This window comes from Tupaia chinensis, unplaced genomic scaffold (assembly GCF_000334495.1).
Source record: "Tupaia chinensis unplaced genomic scaffold, TupChi_1.0 Scaffold000251_1, whole genome shotgun sequence".
In the NCBI taxonomy this organism is placed as follows: domain Eukaryota; kingdom Metazoa; phylum Chordata; class Mammalia; order Scandentia; family Tupaiidae; genus Tupaia; species Tupaia belangeri.
In genome coordinates this window covers 724,555-745,373 of record NW_006159731.1, presented here as the reverse complement: position 1 = coordinate 745,373, position 20,819 = coordinate 724,555, and the positions used below count along the sequence as shown (strand labels likewise).

General features: G+C 39.6%; 1 protein-coding gene and 1 pseudogene across 1 annotated transcript; both read right to left on the bottom strand.

Annotated features, from left to right (window-relative positions):
• Positions 1 to 2,863: 2,863 nt before the first annotated feature.
• LOC102490590 (5'-AMP-activated protein kinase catalytic subunit alpha-1 pseudogene) lies at positions 2,864 to 4,565 on the bottom strand (annotated as a pseudogene).
• A 3,483-nt stretch (positions 4,566 to 8,048) lies between these two features.
• LOC102488088 (eukaryotic translation initiation factor 1A, Y-chromosomal) lies at positions 8,049 to 8,477 on the bottom strand. The gene is made up of 2 exons (XM_006148972.1): positions 8,277 to 8,477; positions 8,049 to 8,225 (listed from the first exon to the last, which is right to left on the bottom strand). The coding sequence occupies exons 1-2, from the start codon at positions 8,475 to 8,477 to the stop codon at positions 8,049 to 8,051; spliced, it is 378 nt and encodes a 125-aa protein (XP_006149034.1).
• Between the last annotated feature and the right edge of the window lie 12,342 nt (positions 8,478 to 20,819).

Genomic DNA, 20,819 nt, shown 5'->3' with positions numbered 1-20,819 from the left:
GTTACACCATCTTGGGAGATGATTTCTTACTTTCTCTCTCTGGCAAGCACATGTACCCTGTAGCAAACTAAAATAAATAATTTTTTTCTGTGTAGTTTCATAGGGGAAAGATTGAACAAAGTTTGTCTTTCTAAATAAAAGTATGTTGCATGGACAATTTTTTATGTTTACCAAGAAGCTTTTTTTTTTTAATATTTAGTGAATTTACTCAAATGAAGGAGATTTACATGATACAGAAATGAAAAATATGGGGGCCAGCAGGTGCATGGTGGTTAAGAGTGCTAGACTACCTTGGGGCCAGCAAGTGACATGGTGGTTAAAGGTGCTGGACTCTCACATGGCCGACCATGGTTCAAGTCTCAGACCTGGTGGCTTGCTTTCTCACTTGCTTTCTCTCTCTGTGTCTCTCTGATCAAACTGGGAAATAATAATGATAATAATAATAAATAAAGTTAAAATAAAATGATTAAAAAAAAAGTATTTAAAAATAAAGAGTGCTAGACTACCACATGACTGACCACAGTTTGAGTCCTGGACCTGGAGGCTGGCTTTCTCACCTTCCCTTTCTCTATCTCTCTCTCCCTGTCCCTCTCTGGTCAAATTAAAATAAATAAATAAATAAAGTTAAATAAAATAATTTAAAAAATGAAAAATACGAGAAATCTATATTCAATAAAAAGTGAATATAAATTAGCCGATTCCATGGACATTTCCAGCTAATATTCATACAAATAAATATTCATCTTTTTCCTTAATCGGGAGTAACATATATACATGACATCATGATTCTGGTAAAAAAATCAAGAGACCTAAAAATGTTCTTAGATTTTAAAAATGATGTGGAATACATTTCAACAACATTCTACATGAATATAAACCCCTGATTTAATTCCGTGATTTTATCAGGGCAGAAGTATGGTTGCTTTTAATTTTTCTAAATAGATACTGTTATAAAACATTGCTATTTATTAAGGCATTTTGCATACACAGAATCTCGGTGTGAACATAAGTATTTATTTATTTATTTATTTTGGAGAGTTTTTTTGCTATAGGGCACATGTGTTTGCCTGAGAGACAGAGAAAGACAGAGAGACAGAAAGCAAGAAATCACCCCCTGAGGGGATGGTCACACCAAAATCCCTTCTCCTCCATTCTCCTCTCAGGATCTTGGGCACGCACATGCACCCGATGTGAGTTTAAGCCACCGGGTCCGGGACTTGAACTGAGGTTGACTATAAGGACGTCCAGCGATGTAGCCATTGCACCAACTGCTGGTCCCATGGACAAAAATGTTTAATATTTGCTATGATGTTTTAAACATTCAAGGACTTTTTCAACATAACATAGCTGCACACATTTTAGCATTTTAAAATCACAATCTTAAAAAAAAAATGATAGTCTTTGTGGTTCCTAGTAGTAAGTCCTGTCTTTTTATTTTCTCCACACACTACAAATTATATTCTTACACAGGCTTGCATTAAGACCCAGTATTTCAGGACCAGCAGATGGTATAATGGACTCCCATGTAGTTGACTGTGGTTCTAGTCCTGGACCTGTGGCTTAAAACTCAAGCTTGGCGCGTGTGTGTGCGTGCCCCAAATCTCAAGAGGAGAATGAAAGAGAAGGAATTGCGGTGTGGCCATACCCCCTGGGGGGTGATTTCTTGCTTTCTGTCTCTCTGTCTCTCTGTCCAGCACATGAGCCCTACATCAAATATCTCTCTTTTGAAAAAAAAAAAAAAATCCAGTGGTTCTTAAACAGTGTTACCAAATAACCATATAAATCCCAAATGCAGCAAAGGCGAAACAATCTTCACAGTGCATTTTGACTTCGTTGAAGTTGAAGCTGCTCCTTTTAGATATTTGTTAGGGTTTCATTAATGGTTTCATTATGTGGCTTTTTAAAAGAAAAACTGGGGACCATTAAGTGGCATGGTGGTAAAGGTTCTGAACTCCCAATTAGCTGACTGCCATTCGAGTCCTGGACCTGGTGGCTTGAAAACCATGCCAGGAACATGTGCATGTATGCCCAGAATCCCAGAGAGGGAAGGAGAAAGGATTCCAACGCGGCTGTCCCCCTTGGGGGCGATTTCTCACTTTTCCTCTCACTGTCTCTCTTTGTCTCTCTGGTGAGTGCACTTGTCCTATGGCAAAAATGTAAATAAATACATAAATAGAAAAAATCATTTTGATTTCTTTCACAGTTTACAGTTCTCAGATAAGATCTTTTGGAAATCATAGAGTCCAGGGATGTTTTGAATAACCAAATACTCTTTAGCAGACAAAATATCTCAATGCAATTCTAATAAATGTGCCTCTATATCCTTAGCTATAATACCAGTACATCCTGAAACCAAAGATGGTTTTCCTACTCCTACAATCCACTTGTTATTTTAAAATCTGAATATTTCCATTTATAATTTCTGCTAAATATGTTCAACTATCATAGTGTAATTTTCAGGCAGGTGGCCTGCACGAGCCAGTTCATTTTCTCTATTTGCCACATCATAACCCCCATTTCTAGGGGACTCTGTTTTTTTCTTTAACAAGGATCTGGAAAGGGATAATGAACTTTCTTTCTGTGACAGATCACCTTGTGTGGTTTATCTGGGCTTTTTTTTTTTGTATTTTTGCTAGAGGATGTGTGTACTTGCTGGAGAGACAGAGACAGAAAGTGAGAAATCACCCACCCATTGGGGGGATAGCCCACACCACAATCCTTTCTTCAGTCTCCTCTTAGGATTTTGGGCATGGATGCACAGGTTGACCTTTTTCTTTCTTTCTTTCTTTTTTTTTTTTTTTTTTTAAGCATTTGGCTATGATTTATTATGCATGCTTATTGCTATCAAAGAAATAAGCAAAGGTTTAGGTTTACTGTGCAAGAATTTTAATTAGATTTGCACACATCTCAAAAAATTCTCTTGTGTGACTTCCAGGTCATGGAGTTATGTCAACAGGAGAAAAGTCAAGTGACGTCACAGATGAGGTAAGAGAAACTTCTGAGGATTTTCCTTGAACTTCGGGATCTGAATCATTCCTTTGGCAAGATCAATAGTTGCTAACAGATCCCGATCTCTGTGGAGTAGCAGTCCCTGATTTGGCTTCTGTAATTTCATCATCAATGCTATGGAAATCCAGTAAGTAAGTTCTACTATCCACTTGGTATAACTGAAGACTCATTTTGGAGAATGTGCTTGTCACAGGATTCTTCGTACATGCAAAAAATACGGGTTTAGAACCTTCCATTCATAATCCAATTGTTTAATTGCTCTACATACTTCTGCCATGATATCATTTGGTCGACTTTGACTTCTAATTCCCAAATGCCATTTTGCTTTCCTTACACCTTGGTGTTTGGATTTCTGTGGATTTAATTCATCCAGAGTATGGCGTGCCCGTGGTGTTTCAGCAACCAAAAATGGTACTCTTTCAGGATGGGGTCGAGTCAAATGGTGATCATCAAGAAAAGAATCAGGCGGGCTTGTTGCCAAGTAGAAATCTTTGGCTTCATTCATTATTCTTCTGTTATCTATTATGAGGTGGTAGGCAACTGCCAAAGGGTCCTGGTGATTTCTATTATAAAGGCAGCTGAGAACCTCCTCTTCTGAGCATTCAAACTTTTCACATACTTCTTTTAAGGCTTCATCATCAATCATCGTTGAACTATATGATGGATCCTCAGGAAAGAGATATTTTGGAAGGTCCTGTTTAAACCATTCATGTTCTCTGATATCCTTGATTGTGGCCCTCTTCATGGGATCCACCTGCAGCATATGTTTCAAAAGGCTAATCACAGATGGATTTAAATACTGAGGGGTATAAAAGATCCCGTCACATATCTTCTTAAAAAGCGTTGGCACGTGATCTTCATCAAATGGAAGTGTTCCACATAACAAAGCATACAGAATAACCCCACTGCTCCATATATCTACCTCTGGGCCTGCATACAATCTTCCTGAAATTACTTCTGGTGCAGCATAGTTGGGTGAGCCACAACTTGTTCTTAAAAATTCACCATCTGACATCATGTTTGAAAGACCAAAATCAGCTATCTTTGCATTCATGTGTGCATCAAGCAGGACATTTTCAGGTTTCAAATTTCTATTGACCACCATATGCCTGTGACAATAATCCACACCAGAAAGGATTTGTTGGAACAGACGTCGATTTTCTTTTTTGGATATCCAGCCTTCCATTTTTACAGATATAATCAAATAGCTCTCCTCCTGAGACATATTCCATCACCATGAAAATATCAGATGGGGTACTGATGACCTGGTATAGTTTAATTATATGAGGATGCCTGAAAAGCTTGAGATTCTGAATTTCTTGGTGGATTTTTCCTTTCACATCAAGACTTCGAATCTTCTGTTGATTGAGTATCTTCACAGCAACTTTATGCCCAGTCAACTCATGTTTGCCAACCTTCACTTTGCCGAAGGTGCCGACCCCCAGCGCATCCCCCAGGAGGCAGTGGCCGATCTTCACCCGCCTGTCGTGCTTCTGCTTCTCGGCTGTCGCCATCTTTCTCCAGGAACTGAGTCTGCGCATGGCCGACCTTTTCTTTTGTAAGGTCTCTAAGTTTTAGCCACAGCTCTGGGATTCAGTGGTCGACTGTGGTAGTCCAGTGACATAACCATTATGCCATCTGCTTGTCCCCAGAAGTTCCATTTTTTAACATTGCAGGTTTTAGATGCCATAATCTCTTAAATACTAGGGCCTCATGGTACCTTGGTGCTTCAGCCCAGCGCTCGAGCTGAGGAACCACTCCTTGCAGCCTAGCGCGCCTCTTAGTACCCTGGCTGGGCCCCGCTCAGGGTCATTCAAATGTTGCCAACTGCCTGACCAGAGGTGATTAGCTCTCCCATGGGCATGGGTGCCTCGCGTGCTCCCGCCAATGCTGGCTCCCACCAAGAAATTTTAAACATCTTCTCCACTGGTCTTTGCACCAAGTGCTGAGATGTAGTTGAAAGAATGCTCTGTTTTTACAGACTCCTGCAGTTCAGTAATTTGTTCAAAGTGACCCTGCAAGTATGTGAGTGCACTGGAACTTGAATGACTTCTTCTAATTAAATGCATAATGAATTAGGAAATTAGAAGATGCATTTAAAAATACCTATTAATGCCTATTTAATGACTGCAATAAACTATATAACCCCAGTGAGGTACTATTTTATAGTATATTCATTTTACTCACTGAGGTTTACCCCTAAAATCAGATATGCGTTCATAAATACATATATATCAGCTGTGCTTGCTATTGAAAGTCTTTCAATTAATTAAGATCTTTAGTGAATCAATAAAATGTGAAAAAGAAATTGTCATTTTTCATTGTGATTCATCGAAAACATCGTAAGTAATGTAAGTTGTTTCTCTGGTGATTCTGGTTTATTTGTCTCATGCCTTCTAATACGTATTTTAAAAGTTTGTGTATTGGGGGCCAGCAGGTGATGTGGTGGTTAAAGGCACTAGACTCCCACATGGCCGACTGCAGTTCAAGTCTCGAAACTGGTTGCTTGCTTTCTCACTCCCTACCTCCCTGTCTCTCTCTGATCAGATTGGAAAATAATAATGAAAATAAATAAAGTTGAATAAAATAGTTCTTAAAAAAGTTTATCTATTACTTATTAAAGTCTGTTGCTTCCATGAATGAGAGAGCGAGACAAGCACCTCAACAGAGCCATATGTCATGATTTTCCCCAAGCCCTGCCTTCCTAACCAGCCAGGATTAGGGGCACACATGTACACTTCAGGTGTGTCCAGGTTGACCTGGGAACTGAACCTTGATCTTTCATACAGAATTCCAATATTGCAGTGCTATGCCACTGCTGTGCCACCATGTCAGGCTTTCTAAACAGCAAACTGTGAGTACTATGACCTGGAATATTTAGTCCTAGGTATATGTCCTGTGACATCACACAGAATATTACAAAGGTGCTCAAGGTTTGAAATCTAATAAAATAGATTTTTATTGCTTTATACAGAACATCCTAAGTGAGGGCTAGCATTTTCCCCCCTTTGCTGTTAAGGACCTGAAGGTGAAGAAATACAATGATTACTAATACTGTTTGGTTGCCACAATCTTGATTCATACTAAAGCCCCAGAGGTTTTAATATTCCTTTTGAACCAAGAGTTCAAGCGTTCAACACAGTTGTTCCAGAAACAATTCAGAAAAGTTATTCAGTGCTTTGAGTATTTCAGCATCATGTATCTTCATTGGCAAATATCACAGAAAGGGAAATACTGTCTATAGTTGGAGCTGATACTAGATCAATACAAGCAAAACAGGAAGTCCAGCCACATTCTTTCTTGCCTCTTTTGAGCTTCTGGTGGCTGCTGGCAATCCTTGGTGTTCCTTGGCTTGTGGGAGTATAAAACCAATCTCTGTTTCCATCTTCACATGGCTGTTTTAACTCTGCATGTCTGTCTGTTTCTGTTTTATGTAAAGGGACATCCAAAAGTTCATGGAAAAATTGAATTTAAAGATAAAAAATTTAAAAAAATATAGATCTCCTTCTCAACATAAGTTCCATCAACCCAAGACACTCTGTAACAATGAAACCTGCCATTAAGTCCTTCCCTAAAGCACCAGGGCCCTGGGAGCCTAACCAAGTCAATATAGTTTTTTATTTAAAAAAAAATTTTTTTTTTTGGAGAGGTTTTTACTATAGGGCACATGTGTTCACCAGACAGAGAGAGAGAGACAGAGAGACAGAAAGCAAGGAATCACCCCCCGGGAGAATGGCCATGCCACAATCCCTTCTCCATTCTCCTCTCGGGATCTAGGGCACGCACGCACACACACCCAGCATGAGTTTAAGCCACCAGGTCCAGAACTTGAACCGTGGTCAACTACATGGGAGTCCAGTGACATAGCCATTATGCTAAACTGCTGGTCCCTTTTTTAAAAAACAGTATTAACTGAAGACATGTGTGCCCTGTAAAGATTTTATAAGATTAAGAAATAGAAGTCAGAAGAAACCAGATCAACACTGTAAGGTGGATGTCTAATGGTTTCCTATTGAAACTCTCAAAAATTGGCGTTGCTTGGTGAGATGAATGAGCAAGAGCATTGTTGTGGTAAAGTCTGTGTATTTCCTGGGTATTTTTTCTGCTGAAGTTCAGTTAACTTTCTCAAAACACTCTCATAGTAAGGAGATGTTATTTTTTTATTAAAAAAATTTTTTTTTTACATTTTTATACTTTATTATGAAATTGAGTTTTCATTAATGCATTGGAATTTAATTGTTAACTAGGCACCAAACAGTGGCTTACAATGCATGACTTTTGAAAATAAAATGACATAGTTTACCAAAACCTATTGTGCATATTAAAAATTATTCATGTATCTTTCTATCAAATTGAGTAATTTTCTGTTAAGTAAAAATACTGTCAATTATTCCACTGTTGAGATAATGGTTATCATCTAGAGTTCAATTTCTGCAACTACTAGTCTTACAAATTCAAAATTGCTACTAAAACTCATATTGTAAAAATTGCAATGGGGGAAATCCTATTTTAAAGTATGATGACAACATCAAATGACAAGAAGAATGTATACAAAGACCATATAAAAATATTTATGGCCACATAAATATGAAAAATAGTCTTAATAGTTTGTGTCTCCAAATGGTTTCTACATTCCTGTAATTTTTTATAAAATTTCAAGAGAACATGTAAATAACAAAATACACAGAAATATTATGTCGAGTAAACAGTCGGAACTAGAGCTTATTATAATCCATCTGGATTATGAGGGAAACAATTTATTCAAAACCTCCATTTTCTAGACATGAAGATAGGTTTCTTTCTTTTAAATGTGGATATAACAATTATCACATCAACGTTCTATTACATCAAAATAACAAAGTGTTAACATTTTACTTAAGAGAATTTGGCATCATAAGCTTTAGAAGAAATACAATAAATAGTTTTAAGCAAATGAATCTATCCTCATGCCAAATAAAGCCTTCTTAATACTCGAGTGCCAACATTTCAAATGTAGAACAGTCATCAGAAAACTTGGAATGTGAAACACTGAATTAAATTTATATGTCATCAATATCTCCATCATCATCTCCAATATCATCACACTGGGTTTCATCATCTCCAGGACCAAATGTATCCATTTCATTGATCTTAGCAAGTTCTGGAAGCTTGTCTTCTGCCTTCAGACTTCTAGCCTCATCTGCATTGGACTTGAAAATTCCATCTGCTTTGTTATCCTGAAATTCTCGCAGACCAACCAATATAATGTCCCAAGTATTTACCCAAACCTTTTTTCTCAGTTTTCCTCTGATAGGACATAGCCTCTTTACACTAGCAAAGCCCAGTGCCTCTAATCGCCCAGTTCCCAACATCTGGATTACCTGAGCATTCTCTTGTCCGTCTTCTTTAAACACCACTCTTTTTACAGCTTCATTCTCATTCTTACCCCTGCGCCTGTTTTTACCTCCTTTACCTTCATTCTTGGGCATGGCGGCGGCGACAACCTCTCAGAGCCTTCGACTTCTTACGGGTGGAGGCGGCTGATTGCTTTCTGGTGGCAGAACATAGACGTATTATGTTGTGTAAGCACAACCGTTTTTCTGCTAAGAAATGTGATAGTACACGTGTCTGCTCTTCGGAATTGGAGATGTTATTTTTCCTTAGCCTTCCAGAAAGTCAATAAAACAAAATGCCTTGAATATCCCAAAAAACTGTTCCCTTGATCTTTGCCTGTGACAGATCTACTTTTGCGTTGACTGAACCACCTTTCTATTTTTTTTTAAAAAAATCTATTCTTTTTATTATTATTTATTTAATTCTATTTGCTATTATTGTTTTTAAATTTTCCTGTAGGACATGTGTGCTCGCCAGGGAGAGACAAAGAGAGAGAGAGAAAGGAAAAGTGAGAAAGCAGGCTGCCAGGTCCAGGACTTGAACCATGGTCAGTCATGTGGGAGTCCAGTGGCCTCATCACCATGCCACCTGCTGGCCCTGACTGGACTACATGTACCTCTTGGTAGCCACTGTTTTGATTGTGCTTTGTTTTCAGGATTATACTGGTAAAGCCACCTGTCATCTCCTGTTACAGTTCTTTGAAGAACAGGTTCCAGATCTTGGTCCCACTTGTTTGAAATTTCCTGGAAAGCTCTGCTCTTGGGCCATTTCTGTGGTGAATGCACTGCTCAGGAGAAGCTGCATCCATCATAAAGAAAGAAAAAAAAAAGAAAAAGAAAAGAAAAGAAAAGAAAGATCTACTTTTGTCTGCAGCTGCTTTGTGTGCAACAATTCGGGCAATTATCAGACAGTAAGTTTGCTCAACTTTAATTTTTCTGTCAGAAATGCATAAGCTGAACCAGTTGAAAGGTCAATGGTGTTGGCTTTTATTTCTGTTATTACTCATCATTCTTCTTCAATTAGGACATGAACAAGATTAGTTTGTTCCTGGGGCAGAGAGGTGGCATGGTGGTGAAGGGTGCTGGTTTTCCTTATGGTTTGAGTTCCAGACCTGGCAGCTTGCTTTCTCACTTTCCCTCTCTCTCTCTCTCTTACTCTGTCCCTCTCTGGTCAAAATTAAACAAACAAACAAACAAATAAAGTTAAATAAAATAATAATAATTATTATTTTTAAATTTTTTTATTTTGAGAGTTTTTTGCTATAGGGCGCATGCGCTCACCAGAAAGACAGAGAGAGACAGAGATAGAAAGTGAGAAATCACCCCCCAGGGGGTATGGCCACGCCACAATCCCTTCTCCTCCATTCTCCTCTCGGGATCTTGGGCAGGCACGCACACGCTCCCAGTGTGAGTTTTAAGCCACCAGGTCCGGGACACGAACTGCGGTCGACTACATGGGAGTCCAGCAACATATCCATTACATTAACTGCTCGTTCCAAATAAAATAATTCTTAAAAAAATAGATTAGTTTGTTCCTCATGAATTGATGTAGATGGCCTGTGGCAATGTGTCATCTTCAACATTTTCTAGTTTCTTCTTTTTTTTCTTTTTTGCCATAGGGCACACTCGCCAGAGACAGAGAGAGAGAGAGAGAGAGGAAGTGAGAGATCAACCCCCAGGGGGGATGGTCATGCCACAATACCTTCTCCTCCATTCTTCTCTAGGGATCTTGGGCACGCACTCACACGCACCTGGTGTAAGTTTAAGCCACCGGGTCCAGGACTCGAACTGCGACCAACTACATGGGAGTCCAGCGACATAGCCATTACGCCAACTGCTGGTCCCGTCATGACATTAAAAAAAAAGTTTCTCTATGCAAAAATGGGTGATGACTTTCCCGACAAGCCAGTAAGTAAAAGGTGATTGAGAAGTCCTATGCAATGTTATTTGCAAACTGGAGAACCAAGGAAATTGATAGTGAGGCTCAGTCCAAGTTGAAGGCCTGAGAACCAAGGAAGCTGATAGTCCAAGTCCAAAGGGCTCTGCATCAGAGACACCACAGCCTAAGAAACAGGGTAGGTAGGGGAGGTGCTGCGGGTGTAAGTGCTGGAGTCCAAAGGCAGCAGAATCTGGAGTTCTGATGTCCTAGGGCAGGAGAGTGAGAGAATTTACCTTTCCTCTACCTTTTTGTTCTACCTGGGCCCTCAGCTGACTGGATGGTGCTTGCCTACTTTGGGTGAGGGCAGATCTTTCTTATTCAGTCTACTTATTCAAACGCTAATCTCCTCTGGAAACCCCTTCACAGACATATCCATGAATGATTTACCAGCAACCTGGGTATGTCTTAATCCAGTCAAGTTGACACCAGAAATTAACCACCGCAATACTGTTTCTAATATTTTTGTTTGTTCATAGTTTTTCCTAGTTTATTTGGAACGGATTACTCCTTTCCACAAATAGGAAAGCACTTTGGTATAGGTTTTATCTATTTTTGGCCAGTTATCTATTCTTAAATATAATAAATACTTTTGTTAATTTCAGTATAAAATAAAACGTGAATTATTTTAGATAAAATACATTTAGAAAAGTTCTCTAGAATTTTTAAATATTGCAAAGAAACACATCCAAATATATTTAGGTGTGTTGTTTCTACAGAGGTATAAGAAAAATTTCTGAGTTTCCAAATAGCAGTTTACTGAGTAATGACATTATTGAGGTCATAACGGAAGATAGTTTGCAGGAATCCTGTGGAAGGACAGAGAGCAAACTCTATTATTCAGATGTTCAAGTTGATCTTCTAACCCTACCTTAAATATTTCTAAAAAAATCCTCACATAATGTGCAAGTGTACATTCCATTAGTCAGCAGAACAATAACATTGTCACATGCCATAAAGCCTTTGGAAAACTCCATTGTTTGTGCTTAAGAAATGAAAGTTAAAAAAACAGTGTTACAGTGAAAAGGGACTCAGAGGCTCCTGAAAGTCTGGATTGTACTTAAAGAACAATTGTCAAAGATGATTGGAAGTGTCCGTGATTGATTCAAAACATGATGTTCTCTATAGCTCTAAGTCACCTCTCCAGACCTTGAGCTCACTGACTCAGATCAGTGATCATTTTTTGTTTTTATCCTTATTACAACTCCTTGTCATAAAACATGTAACAATGCTCAATGGTCTTTCAAAGAATATGAAGACTTCATTTCAGTAGAAAATATGGTGAAAAGATTTTTAAAGTTTTGGTGCCCTCTGGTGGCATAATACTGCAAGACAACTTATAAAAAAATCTTGCATTATTTTACTGATCTTAAACCCAGTTTGAATTTAGGGTATCACTTCTATATATTAATAAGACTTTTTTGGACCAACAGGTGGCGTGGAGGTTGAGGTGACTGGATTCCGTATGGCCAAATGTGTGGTTTGAATCCCAGACCCAGGGACTTGAAAAACATGCCAGGCATGAGTGTGTGCATGCCCAAAATACCAGGAGGAGAATGGGGAAGAGGGGATTATGGTGTGGCCATCCTCCCCAGAAGGGTGATTTCTCACTTTCCTTCTCTCTCTGGAGAGTGCACGCGCCCTGTAGAAAACTTGGGGGAAAAAAAGCTTTCATCTTGCAACCTGTACAGTTTTTGAATTAATTCTGATTGTAATTGAAACAGGATCTTTCTTACTGTACTCAAGGAAAGGAACCTGCGATCCTGGGAGCTTGGCTACTGCCCCATTGAATAGTTCTTTCGTGCTTTCAGATAGTTCTGTGGTTTTTAATAGTTCTTTAGTGTATCAGTTTTCTTCAGAACAACTTGAAATGATCTTAAGAAAAAATCATAATGACAAGTGCATATGACAGGAATTTGGTGAATTAAATTTTTCTTAGACTATAAATGATGAAAGCATTGTCTTTGTATTCAGATGGATTAAATCTGAACAACATTGTGGAGAGGGACCTGTTTCTATCTCTCAGCCCTGTCCATTTCTGTGTCATTGTTCTCAAGCAAGCTTTCTCTCCTGGACGCCCCTGGCAACTCCAAGCTTACCTCCTAAAAGCAGAATCTTGGGGCTAGCAGGTGGCATGGTGTTAAGGTGTTGGACTCCCACATGGCTGACCATGGTTCGAGTCTTGGACCTGGTGGCTTGCTTTCTCACTTTCCTTCACTCTCTTTGTCTCTATCCGGTGAGCACATGTGCCCTGTAGCAAATAAAAAAATAATAAAAATGAATAAAATAAATAATTTTTAAAAAGTAGAGTCCAGTGAAAATGAGAAACTCTGTCTTTCAGACAGTTTCATTACAACTCTTGGGTCTGACTTTTGGTATTGGAAACAAGCCAATCACACAGGCCTGGGGGCATGACATATGCTAATCACCAAATAAGCATCATATATCTTAGGTTGAGTTTTCCAAGTTCCCATCTAAACTACATGGATAAGAGGATTGGTGCTTCTCCCCGGTGTTAGTTTCTTACTGCTCCTGTAACAAAGTACTACAGCTTAAGTAGCTTAGAACAACATAAACTTTCTTCTTCTATTTTTCTTTTCTTCACTTTTTTTTTTTTAAATTTGTTATAGGGCATGAGAGAGTCCAAGAGAGAGAGAAAGGGAAAAAGCACCCCAAAATGGGATGTAGTCATGCTGCAGTCCCTTCTCCACATCACTATTCTGCCTGGGCAGGCACACCAACCTGGAATATTTTTCAAGTCACTGGGATAGAATGTCTACTAGGTGGTCAGCCGTGGGGCCTGTCTAAACACAGATTTATTAATCTTACCGTTTCAGAGGTTCATAGAAAATGTAAACAAGTGTGTGTGGATTGTTCCGATAAAATTTTATTCCTGACAACTCAGTCCTGCTGCAGAGCCCAGTTTCATAACTTCAGTGGAAACGGGTTACACTGGGCAGAAATCAGGGAGCCGGCAGGGTTGTGTTGCCTTGGGAGGCTCCAGGGGAGAATCTTTCCTTTTCCAGCTTCTCAAGGCCACCTGCATTTCTTGGCCTTTGGCCCTTTCCAGCCTTCGGAAACAGCAGTTGTGTCTCTTTACCTCTGCGACTGCCCTCACGTGTCCTCTTCTTACTCCCCTGCTTCCTCTTTCTCTTATTAAGGACCTTGTGATTACGTTGAGCCCATCCGGACAATCTTTCTGTTTCCAGATCCTTAACTTAATGACATCTGAAAAGTCCTGTTTGCCATCGAAGGTAACATACTCACATATTCCGGACATCTTTGGGAGGCCTTATTCTGCCTACCACACTTCCCCAAGGAGGAAGCTCTTTATTACAAAGTGAGGGGAGAGTAGATGCCAGGCAGGTGAACTTGGGTTTTATTGGGTTGTTGGGAAAGTCATGAAGCATTTTTGCTTAGACTCCACAGTTTCTAGTTTATTTGTTTAGAAGCTGCAGGATGTGGTAAATAGCTTCATCTGTTGAGCCTCCTTAGCTGTAAAACAAGGCGGTGATATTTCGATGCTGTTGCTTGCACTTCCTCCCGCATTTGGTAATGGAGGGATGGCCTCCAAAGCTAGTGTTTATGGGGAATGAGGACTTTCATGCATCATTGGTGGGAATGTGAATCTTTTAGGATTATAGCCTTTATTGTCTAATAAAACCATAAATTTGTATGCTTTTTGATTCAATACTCCCATGAAAAAAATGTGTCAATCTTCTTCCTCTCTCTCTCTCTCTTTTAAATAAGAATAGCAGTTTAGGGCCAGCCAGGTGGCATTGTGGTTAAGGCAGCTGGATCCCACATGGCCTACTGTGCAGTTTGTGTCCCAGACCAGGCAGCTGAAAAACAAGCTGTGTGCACGTGCATACATGCCCAAAGTCCTGAGAGGAGAGGCGAGAAGGGATTGCAATGTGGATGTCCTCCCTGGGGGTGCTTTCTCAGTCACCCCCCACCCCCGTCACTCCCTGCCCCTTCTCTTTTGTGAGTGCACATGCCCTACAGCAAATTAAAAAAAAAAAAAAAAGAGGAATAGAAGTTTATTCAGCTTGTGGTTTTGGAGGTCCGAGTTCAAGGGGCCGCATGTAGTATAGGTCTTCTTGCTGGTGGGGACTCCCTGCACAGTCCTGAAGTGGTACAGGCCACCACATGGCTGAACAGAGGAGCGTGTCTGTGTTGTGAATCTGTGTGTCAGTCTTTATATGAAGATACACAGGTCCAGGCATAGTGATGCAGGCAGTAAGGGTGCTGCTATGCAATGCCGGAGGTCATGTAGGAAGGTCTGAGTTCATGTCCAACAGGAATGTGATCTGGCTGGATGCAGGATTGGAGGGAAGATTACGATGTGAAGACCCAGCCAAGGGTACCTTGTCTTCCACTTTCTCTGGAAATAAAGAAATGAATGATAACAAAAAAGGTAAATAGTTCTAATTTTTCTTTTTGCTATTTTATGTATTTGCATGTATATACTTTTATTTTTGCCACCATATTACATATAAATGACATATGTATTTTATATACATAAATCACAAGGAAAATCATTGGAAACAACTGAAATTCACAAACAAGGTAATTTCTTTGGACGACCTCACAAATTTTATAATAATAAAATACCGAAGAGATACGAAATAGCAGGCATGGTATAGGTCTGCTCCTATAAAGTTCAAAACTAGTGCTTGCCACTTATTTCCTAATGGTTCAGCAAATGAAATATAGGTATATCCATCTATTGCGATATAAGGAATATACTGTAAAATGGTAATAATAATTGAGAGTCTAGGTGAAGATGGTGGAAAGTTTCATTGTACTATTTTTCTACTTTTCCCTGGAGTTGAGATGTTTCAAAATTAAAAAGAGGTTTTTTCCTCCCTGACTGTTTGAGGATATACCGCCATCATGAATGACACGGTAACTATCCGAACCAGGAAATTCGTGACCAACCGACTACTTCAGAGGAAACAAATGGTCATTGATGTCCTTCACCCCAGGAAGGGAACAGTACTAAGACAGAAATTTGGGAAAAACTAGCAAAGATGTCCAAGACCACACCAGATGTCATCTTCGTGTTTGGGTTCAGAACCCATTTTGGTGGTGGCAAGACAACTAGCTTTGGCATGATTTATGATTCTTTGGATTATGCGAAGAAAAATGAACCCAGACATAGACTTGCAAGACATGGCCTTTATGGAAGAAAAAGCCGTCAAGAAAACAGCGAAAGGGACGCAAGAACAGCATGAAGAAAGGGGGACTGCAAAGGCCAATGCTGGTGCTAGCAAAAAGTCGAAGGAGTAAAGATTCTGCAGTGACCATCTGCAGTGATTGTGCGGATTCTTCATGAGAGGATTAATAAACTAAAAAAATTCATGTGAAAAAAAAAAGAGAAGAGTTTAAAAATCAGACAAAGCTAATTTATATTGCATGGGAGTACAAACATTGGTGATAAAATGATAAAGAAAGTAATTATCAAATTCAGGGTTGTACCAACTCTGGGAAGAAGGACAAACTTATGATGAGGAAGATCCTTGTTGGAAGAGTCCAGTGCCAGCTATTTCTTCTCCTGGGTTTACACACATACCTTTCTTTTATAACTATTTATTAAAATATACCTGTAAACTCTGCTTTGTGTATGTAATTCTTTTTTTAAAAAAGAATTATATTTTAACTTTATTTATTTTGTAATTTGACCAGAGATGGACAGAATATGAGAGAGAAGGAGAAAGAGGAGAGAGAGAGTGAGGAAGTGAGAAAGCAAGCCACTAGGTCTGAGACTCGAACCATGGTTGGCCATGTGGGAATCCAGAGCCCTTAATCACCATGCCACCTGCCAGTCCCTGTAGAGAAAAGATAAAAACAATACGATGACATATTTATTTAACTTTATTTATTATTATTTAAAAATTTTGTTTAGAGCATGTGTGCCTATGAGAGAGAGATAGAACAAGAGAGAGAGAAAATGAGAAAGCAAGCTGCCAGGTTCAGGACTTGAACTGCAGTCTGCCATGTGGGAGTCTAGTGCCTCAACCACCATGCTGCTTGCTGGTCCCGCTTTTTGGTTTTCAATAAGCAAATGTAAGTAAAGGAGCTACTGTTATATGGGTCATTTGCTATCAAAAGGTAATTACAAACACGCTGTGGTACTTCTATACTATAGATTATTGTGAAACTATTAAAAAGAATAAAATATATCTATATATTATCTGAAAAGATGTATTGTTTGAGACATTAAGTGAAAAATAAAACTTGTAGCATATTATGTGTAGTCAGATCCCTTTTGAGAAAACAAAATAAAAGAGGGCTAGCCTACAGCAAGGTGGTTAAGGCGGCTGGGTGCCACATGGCCAACTGTACAGTTTGAGTTTATAGATCCATCTTAGTACATGTAAACTACTCTATTCTTTTTATTTTATTTTTGAGAGATTTTTGCTATAGGGTGTGTGTGCTTGCCAGAGAGATAGAAAGAGAGAAATCACCCCCCAGGGGGATTACCATGCTACAATCCCTTCTCTTCTATTCTCCTCTTGGGATTTTGGGCACACACGCACATGCGCCTGGCGTGAGTTTCAAGCCTCCAGATCCAGGACTCAAACAACAGACGGCCATGTGGGAGTCCAGCAGTGTAACTGTTACGCCATCTGCTGGTCCTTACTTTATTCTTTTAAATTACTGGGCGACGCCATAGCATGAGTAGCCATCTACTCTGCATTGCCCTAGGGGTGGGCAGTTATAGATCCTTTGCCAAGACCAGCAGTGCCCAGTGTCCAATTTTGCACTCTTCCTCCTTGAACACATGTACCTGTTTCTCCAGAGGAGTTGCCAGTAATGAACTCACTGGGTTAGAGGGCGTGACATTTAAAAAATAGTTCAAAATAGAGGGGCGTGGTGGCGCCCACCCTATGGCAAAAACCTATGGAGGCTGGAGGATTGCGGCATCGAGTCCGTCTCTCTCTCTCAAAATAGATTCTGTGTAATTGCCTTTAAAAGAGACTGTGCCAATTTACATTTCATAATCTGAAGGATTTCTGTTGTTAATTATTATTGCCTAACTTTTCAAGCAAACATGTATTACTTAGGGAATCAAAGCCAAAGACACTCTATAAACGTGTTCTCAAATTCTCTGGGTCTTGCAGATTTGTGGAAGAGACTAGATGGATTTCCGTCTGCCTGGGATCTCTCCGGGGAGTGGTCCCAGCTGAGCAGGCAGTGGTGAAGAAGCCTCAGACTGCAGAGACTAGTGAGTCTTCAGAGAGCTTGCTTTTGTCCATGTGGCCTCAAGAACTTACTTGACAAGGAAGAAAAAATAATAAATTCACCACTCAGTTATCTATTTATAATTCTAGTACAGGAGAAAAGCATTTCTGAGCTTCAGAAAGCAAAGTTTTGTTTGACTATATGAAATTAATAGCAGAGTGGGGAAAAAAGGCCTTTGGAATTCACAGAAACATATATTAATACAATGAAAATGCCTCCTTTAAAATGGCCAGTGGATATAGAAAGACCCCGAGAACTGAGTGGGCTCAGAAATGAAATGAAACTACTTAGCGAGTGGATTTGCTAACTTACATTGAGTCTTAGCTAAGACCCTGGAGTGTTCTTTAAATCTTTTTTTACAAGTGTATCCCCTACCAGCAGAGGGCGCCAAAGAACTTTCTATAATTTAGAAGCGTCTGGCTGTAGGAGAGAACTTCGGTTTTATTTTTGCCTTGCTAATAGTGTAGCATGTATGAATTCAGAAAGTTCATGGATAAAACCTATACTTAGATTTCAATTTTTTTTTGCACAAAAATAAGCTCATACCTTAAAAAAAATTGCCAAAGGGCACTTGTGTGCAAGAGAGAGAGAGAGAGAGAGAGAGAGAGAAAACCTTTCAATAGCAATAGGGTATGGCCATTCTGTAATTCCATCTCCTCTGCTTCTTTATCCTGTCAGGATTTGGGGACTCATGCACATGCACCCAAGGTGTTTTTCAAGCTGTTGGGGTGGAACCAAACCACAGTTAGCCATGTGGGATCTGGCTCTCCTATCTACTAGGCTAGGGGAGCAACCCAGTGAACATATTTTAATTCCATTTTCTCACAAACTCTATTTTATTATTATTTTTTTTGAGAGAGATTTTTACTATAGGATGCATACACTCACCAGAGAGACAGAGAGACAGGAAGTGAGAAATCACCCCAGGGGGGTGATTGCCACACCACAATCCCTTCCCTTCCATAGTCCTCTTGGCATCTTGGGCACACTCACACATGCCCCGTGTGAGTTTTAAGCTGTTGGGTCCAGGAATCGAACTGTGGTCGACTCCGTAGGAGTCCAGCGACGTAACCATTTTGCCATCTGCTGGTTCCTCTCACAAACTTTTTGAAGTCCCTTCATATATTTAAACTTGGCATCTAATAAGCAATGACATAGCTTTTATTTCCTTAAGGAAATAATTTAAATATGTATATAGGATGACATGTGTACATTGTTAAAAATACCAAAAAATTTTATGAAAAAACCTTTTGTGTATAAAAACATAAAATGATACAAAAGATCAGCACCCTCTCTATCTCTTCATTCTCTGCAAACCTACTTCCCAGAGGCAACCATTTTGAACTTTCTGCCTTGGGGAAAAAAATCATGTATTAAAAAAAAAATACAATAACAAAATATGGGAGAATACTTAGTAAAAATATTTTTCTCTCCCACCTGGTTCCCCAGACTCCCCCTTAGTGTACACTACACTGTATACAGTTTATTGAATATCCTGTTAGAGAAATTCCATCTGATGAAACTTTTAACAAATACAATAACTCTAAAAAAGTAATACATTCATGGTATGAAAGTAAAAGAAAAGTCCAATAGGAATTCAGATCTCCCTCCCACCTCTGTCCTTCAGAGGCAACATATTAAAATGATACTTCTCTATCAACCTGAGACTTTCGCTATTGGCGTTATATTATGGCTGATAATTTATCTTATACATTCAGTGGTAGATGAGGATTCCATCCATGTATTCTCCATCTCACTCCCTTCTCCAACCTGTCACTATGTATACTTTTGGTTCATTCACTTGTCAGGCTTTATATTATTTTGGTATTTAGTATTCTTCCCTGCTGAGTTAGACATTGGAGTGTTTTTTTCTTTCTTTTATTTTTGCGTGATTTTTTTTCCTGGAGTTATTACCTCATTTTTTATCGGCTTAGCTTTACCTGTACTTGTTACCGATTTTCCATCGACATCCTCAGATTTGTTGAATGCCTATTGCATTTCCTAGACAAGCAGATGTGTCATGTATCATTCTCCATTCTCTGTCCTCTCGCTCCCAGCTGAACTGCTTGTGCTCCAAGCCTGTGGTCCCCCTACTTGCCTTCACCATTTTACCTTGCTGGATCTTCTCTTGTCTGGGTCTGTGTTTTCCTTTCCTTGGTTCAATCATTCATTTGCTGAAGCACATCTTCCCCAGGAACCTCTCAAGAGAGGGTGCATAGTAGTATTTTGAATTAGTTGCAAGTTATCTTTATTCTTGTTGTGTACTTGGCCAGATAAATATTTCTAGATTTTTTCCGTGGAATTTCTCCAATGCATTTCTGTGTCTTGTATTGCAATGAAGAGATTCGATAGCATTCTGATTCGTGAAGCTTAGTTTACTTTCTGTAATGATATGAGGGGACTTCAAAAAAGTTTGAAAATAGACAAATAGAATTAAAACTTGAGTTTATTTTGGTGCAATAAAAAGGACAAAAACCCCATGCATAATATTTTCATAATTTACATTTTCCATGAACTTTTTGAAGACCCCACATATTACTTCATGTAGATTCTGTATTTAATTTTTTTTTATTTTAAGTTTTGCTATGGGGTGTGTGGGCTCATTGGAGAGAGAGAGAGAGGGAGAGAGAGGGGAAGTGAGAAAGCACTGCTAGGAGAGTTGGCTATGCCACAATCCCTTTCTTCCAGTCTCCTTTTGTGATTTTAAAAAACATACACATGCCAGGTATGTTTTTTAAGCTGCTGGGTCTGGGGCAACCTGGGCAATTGGCTGTGTAGGATCCACTCTCCTTAACCACCATGCCACCACTGGCCCTGTGTGGGTCTTTTAAAATTTATTCTGCTAGCTATTGAGCTGGCCATTTCAGTTCTTGGACATTTTCTTGTAAAAAATTTAACATCTATGCCTCTTAACAGGAGATCTGCTGTTGTATCCTCCCTGTAACTTTGTCCCTGTGGGCTTAAACCTCTCCTATTCTTTTCCTATTGCTTTGGTGGAGTTGTGAAAGTAGAGGAACAGACAGGGAACCAGCAGTTAGCGTAATGGCTATGTCGCTGGACTCCCACGTAGTCGACCGCGGTTCGCATCCCGGACCCGGTGGCTTAAAACTCACGCCGGGCGCGTGTGCGTGTGTGCCCAAGATCCCGAGAGGAGAATGGAGGAGAAGGGATTGCGGTGTGACCATCCCCCCTGGGGGGTGATTTCTCGCTTTCTGTCTCTATGTTTCTCTCTGTCTGTCTGGCGAGCGCACACG

Bases quoted from the DNA above. Each gene is read 5' to 3' on its own strand.
- LOC102488088 (XM_006148972.1), bottom strand. From the start codon at position 8,477: ATGCCCAAGAATGAAGGTAAAGGAGGTAAAAACAGGCGCAGGGGTAAG. The intron at 8,226-8,276 runs GTTTGGGTAAAT...CGAGAATTTCAG, and splicing joins GAGGAAAACTGAGAAAAAAG to GATAACAAAGCAGATGGAAT.